General features: G+C 30.8%; 1 protein-coding gene across 1 annotated transcript in view; it reads right to left on the bottom strand.

Moving 5' to 3' along the window:
• The window catches only part of LOC111618674 (uridine 5'-monophosphate synthase-like), a 35,627-nt gene extending 30,028 nt beyond the window's left edge, over window positions 1-5,599 (bottom strand). The window contains exon 1 of the mRNA XM_023360238.1: window positions 5,349-5,599. Within this exon, the coding sequence (XP_023216006.1) occupies window positions 5,349-5,492 (144 nt within the window). The 5' untranslated portion in view covers window positions 5,493-5,599. The remainder of the gene's footprint in view (window positions 1-5,348) is intronic.
• Between the last annotated feature and the right edge of the window lie 473 nt (window positions 5,600-6,072).

Genomic DNA, 6,072 nt, shown 5'->3' with positions numbered 1-6,072 from the left:
CTCATTATCCAAACAGAGCTGAGGCCAACTGGATCAATGATCTCTACGATGACACCTTTGTCCGTCATTTCCGACAGGTGTTAAAGAAGAAAGAGAAACAGACCACCTTGGTCATGTTTTTCAAGAAGCCAGCGGGCAAAAAACAAAGGATGAACAAGAGAAGTTGACCCTGCAAGTTCTGGTAACCTCTCCTGAATCTGACTCCGATTAAAAAACAATAAAAAAAGACCCGCTGCAATGTGTAAAAAGTCTGTATCTGTATGAATGTGTAAAGAAAGTGTTCCTCCACCTCCTTCTCACAACATCTGACTACCCGACATAATTGGTATCTGCTCCATTTTCATTTTTTATGGTACAGTATGGTTATTTTATGCTGCGGAACGAATTATATGTTTTAACATGCATTTCTATGGGAAAATGCGTTTCGTATAACGAACGTTTCACTTAACGGACGTGCACCTGGAACGGATTAAGTACGTTGTACGAGGCACCACTGTATTTACATATATTGCAGCAAGATGTTGGTTTATCCATTTGGTTAGTAGGTAGTTTTGCCATTTTCAAGCATTTTTATATTTTATTCTATAAGAAAAAGAAACAACAGCATGCTGAATAAGTGTTTTGAGACTGGATGTAAGTCTGGCTACTGCAAATCTGGTGAGAACTGGCTTTTTTTTACGTCACTTCTGAGCCAGTTTGATAAGTGGAAACATAATTCCTTGAAAAGATTTACAACTCACAAGAAAATTGTAAATATGTGACTTGCAATTTGCTGAAATATTTCTGATTAAGAATTATGTGCATATAATTGAGGGTAAGAGTTAAGGTCCTTGTGGAAAATGGCAATTAACACACAATGTTTATCCTTTGAATTTTTCCAATTGCCCTTTATATTTGTCAGTTAAACTTCTGGAACATTTAAAATTGTTTGCAGAATACTAGCATATCAGCTATCATCATCAACCACTTTTCAAATTGGATAAATTACATTTAAAATAAAAGTTTTTAATATATCTCAATTTTTATTTACAGTTTTAAATGACTCAATTTAAACCTGTTATGTTGCTATGTATTATTTATGCAAGTTTTGTACATAATTTTTTCTTTCTGTATACAGTGTGTGTTTAATAAATAGGTGCATTTGCATTTGGACTTTTCTATATTTTGAATAAATGAGACCCTTAGAAAAATGCAGTAATTTATTTCATTCTTACCCATAATGAAAAATCCCAAAAATATTTAAAAATGAATCCAATCTTATCAGAAAAAACAAATCACCTAATCAATTTAAAGTCTAAAATCATGAAAGTGACAGTTAATAGAATTGTAAATATTAGCAACATTTATGAATAAATAATGTTCAAAACTAAATTAAAATAGAATTTACAAACAGTCACCTAAAAAGACGAAAGCAATATCTGTTAAAAACAAGAAAAATTTCATCTGTAAAAAGAATTTCAAATGTTTACAGCTGACTCTGGCTGTGCTCAAACCAAAACTTACGCACAAAGCGATTACAGCACTCATTGAGGCAGAAATATTTATTATTCAATTTTCATAGCATTACAGCTATTGGTAGCTATGAGACCAGTATATCTCTGCTAAAATTAGTCATAATAAAATTGCAAGAGTCTAGATTACACTTAAATCCAATCTCCCATAGCAATAGTTACATTATCTAGTTGTCTAGCTGAGATCATTAGATAAAAGATTTGTGAATATTGCAATATACACAATTTAATTCAAACTAGATTAATATTAAAAAAATAACTTAAATGTCTTTATAATTCCATCAGATATTTAATTAGGAAATAAAATATTTTCAACATGAATATGACTTATTTAATTAAGAAACAAACAAGTTTATTTTATATCTGCTGAAATCAAACATATTTGGTTAATTTTTGATATTAATACATTTTTCCACATATACTGATATAGTGTCAATACTGATATTTATTCATTTACAATAATTCCTATTAATATAACTATCAATATAAAGATTCTCAGACTAGGGACAAGTTCAAAAAATTATATTTGCTTGATTTAAAGAAAAATAGTAAAATGTTTAAATTTTAAAAGTTTTGTCTGACTTGAATGCAGCAAGCCTGTAAACTCTAAAAAAGGGAATTGTACATACATTATATAAAATATACAGGTATCCCTTGATTAATGCAGTTAATTAATTCCCCAATGCTACTACACATATCAAAATCACATCAATCAAATACAGTGGTACCTCAGTACTTGACTGAACAATCACCACCCACAAGAACAAAATTTTCAGTTAATAACAAATATTTTTATTTTAAATTTGCTATCAGTGTAAAGTATTGACCTTTTAGCAGAGAGAGAACAAAAGAAGCATGACCTTGTCAATTGGACCAACGTGCGGTTGGGTAATATACCACTTGTAAGGTGTTGACTTGTAAACAGAGGAAAAACAAAGGAAGAGCTGACTTTGTCAATTGGACCCACCTGTGGTCAGATGATAGACCATTTGCCATATGGTAAACAACTGAATGTAAACAAGTGTCAGACGTTACTGTAAGCTTGACTCTCATTGGATAACAGTGGACCTAGGTTAAAGCTGTTCGGGTAAGAAAGGTTTGTGATTGGTTGGAAGTTTCCGTCCAAAAAACCCTTAAATTGCGGAATGAATAGGAGGGGAAAGAGACTGGTACACAATAGTCTCAGGCACTTGGGAAGCCCACTGAGCATAGAGAGAGTGTTCTCTTCTGGTAAACATTTCAGGGACGGGTTAGTGAGGAGACTGGCCTGACCATGCAGTTGAGCCAACTCCACAAGCTGACTGAGGCCTCTCCAAAGTTTAATAGTTCCCTGAAACCAATTTAGTACGTGAGTCACCACGCTTTGTTATCCTGTATATATATATTATGTTTTCGAACTTGTACTTTCTGCATGTTTTCGAACTTGTACTAGAATCTGTAAATAAACTGTAAATATTATCAATTTGAGTGTGGAGGTGTGTGTTCCATCAAACCTGGATCACTATATCGAATCATGATACACACGGAAACCAACTCAACGAGACAGAGTTTGGGAAAGAACTTCACTAAGATCTTCACTATCTGTAAAAAGTTTTCTGTGATAAAAATGAGTAACTAATTTAAAAATAAAATGAAACTTTAGAGCAGCCTTGGTGATTAAGAAAAGGGAAACACGATGGCAAAGGGGACACTTGGTTGAATAAATAAAATTTTATATTATTTGTTTTATACGCTTACATACTTAAATAGATATTAAACTAATAATAATTTTATAGGTATTTTCAACAATTCATTAAGTAATAAATAGTTCAAAATAAAAATTCACAAAGTTTTTTAAAGTACTGATTAAAAAATAATTTTTTTCTTCAATTCTTGGAAAATTTGCCAGTTCTAGGAATTATAATAATATATACCTTCCCACTTCTTATGTAATACAATTAAAAAAATCTGTTTTCTATCTTATCAGTCTGATTGTATGCATAACAATTGCCCAGAGCTAAAAAAATTATGAAACAATGTCATTTTTATATGAATTCATAAAATTTATCAAATTTCAAAATTGCTTATCACATGAATATCATAACTTTTGTTAATATCTTTTTATCATAAAATTTTTTGAATAAAAATGATAGCAAAATAAAAAAAATCTGAATAAGTCACACTTAGAGGAATGAGTATTGCTAATAATTGAAAAATTTAATGAATTGTTGTTCCTAAAAATTTTCTTTGAAATTTTGTGTTACTTTTTTATTAACTATGAATTTAATAAAATATCTCAATATGTTTGACATATCTTTTCATATATCCCCAGAAGTATTCATTTCACCATAACATCATCAATCCCAGTTTAGAAGAAATTGATATCAAATTCTGAAAGATATCATATCTTGCTACACTTCAATGATTACAAAATCAAATAATTCTACATGAATCAAAAAGTGTGTGGCACTAGTAGTATCAAATGACTTTCACATCTTTAAATCTTTGAGGTATAATAACCTATCTAGTAAGCAGTTTGCAAGTGATAACAAAGTGCAATAAGCCAGAACACTCTGGTACTAGGAAATTGACACTGGTTTCTTTTGTGCTAGAATATCCTAGTACAGGTAGCCCTTGGGTTACACCAGCTCAATTTATGCAGATTCACAATAATGCTGGTGTGCAATTCACTGTGTAACTCCCCGATTTTCCCTATGCTAAACTGATTTTCAATTTAGTCTATTTATAAAATTTATATGTAATAAAATACAATAACCAAAGTTGATGATAATTACTCACTAAATTGCTGTTTTGCAGAGAAGCCATTAATACAAGGATTTATTTTAACAAGAAACTAACTTGTAAGTCAATATAGAATATCTGTATTTTAAGTTCAGAATAATTTAAATATAGTCTGATCCAAAGCAATTTTGAATCCAAATTGAACATGTTCTGTTTATGTTTAATTATTTTACTGCTATAAGGCAAAAAAAAAAAAAAATTATAATTGATCAAAATTCAAAAAGCTGGATTGAGATTTTTATTTCCCATCTTAAGCTGTAAATATGTACTAGTAATAACAATAAGGTAAAGTTCACAATAAACATATTACATGTTTTTCTTAATTTTGCTTTCTTATGAGACCTCATTAATAAGCATGTCCTAAACAGATAGAAATTTTTGGAGGAAACGCATATAAAAAAAAGCTAATTGTGAACTTTTACCAACTTTTTCAAATAATTAGCAAAAATGTCACTTATGTAATTAATACAGAGAATCTTTAAATCTTATCTTTCTAAATGTCAATGTCAGACATTACTAACACAATAAGTATCATTTTATTATTTGAAAAAATAATTTTTTAAACATATTCTAAAAAATCCAGCAAGGAGTTGCTTAACTTTTCGGCAACATTCAGTGGCACTCTCTGTTATCATAATTTATTAACAAACGTTTTATACAGTAATTTTAACTATTATAAAATGGTAAAAAGGTTAATTTTGAGGGTAGGGATGGAATTTACAATTTATTATAAAACCCATGTTTTATAATAAATTGTAAATGCTAATAACAAGTAAAGTCATCATTAAGTCTGACCCTACTAGAGATACACATGACCCCCTTTATCTCCCCATCCTCTCAACCTTCAATCACCGAAATTTAATAGCACCAATCCCCCCTAATAAACAAACCTCCCTGCAAAATTTCAGTCATTTTCGACAAAAAGCACAGGAGTTATTAAGCTTCAAAGAGGGTGAACAAAATCGTGCTCCTCCCACACTAACATCCATAAGCTTTTAAATATTTAAACGAAGCTAAATTATTACATTATTACTATAATCACAAATCCATAATTACCATAACATAAGGATACGATACAACAACTCGAAGATCAAAATATATAGGTGTTTCGATACCACTTTTCATCATAAATTTGCCAAACTTGATAGCTTTAACATCAAATAAATCGCATATTATTTTTGATAAAACACTTTCTTCCATTCCGAATGAGAGAATGTATTTTGCTGATAAAGTAATTGTCACTTATTATATCACAAATTTACAATGATTGTAGATAAAAGAGCACGTGGTTAACAGCTTGTAACAACTTTATATCATGAAGCGCCCTCTAGTGCACAGAATATATATATATTTTTTTATAGAAATAATGGTCTAAACCAGCGTTTCTCAAAGTGGGCGATAACGCCCCCTTGTGGGCGCTGGAGGCTTTCAGGGGGCGGTAGAAGGCTCAAAGAGAATTGGGGGGCGTTAAGGAAATATAGAGGGGCGACGGCAGACAAATTCTATATATAAAAATTCGACGGAATATATATAAAATGTTGACATTTTATATATTTTTTATTTTTTATTGAAGGTCACAACTTGAATATTTCTAACACATTGACTTTTATTTTAGCTCAGCGTTTCTCAAAGTAAGCAATAACGCCCCCTTCTGGCGCGATGAATAGATCTATGATAGAGGCAGGGTATTGAACGGTGACCAAAGGCAAAATTGGGGCTGATAAGAGGAAACATTGCGTTTAATGGTTTCCAGATGATGAGAACAATGTACAGTAAGGGC

Source organism: Centruroides sculpturatus, unplaced genomic scaffold (assembly GCF_000671375.1).
Source record: "Centruroides sculpturatus isolate CEXI.00-Female unplaced genomic scaffold, Cexi_2.0 scaffold116, whole genome shotgun sequence".
NCBI lineage: Eukaryota > Metazoa > Arthropoda > Arachnida > Scorpiones > Buthidae > Centruroides > Centruroides sculpturatus.
The sequence above is the reverse complement of the archived record's forward strand: the minus strand, read 5'-3'. Positions and strand labels throughout refer to the sequence as shown.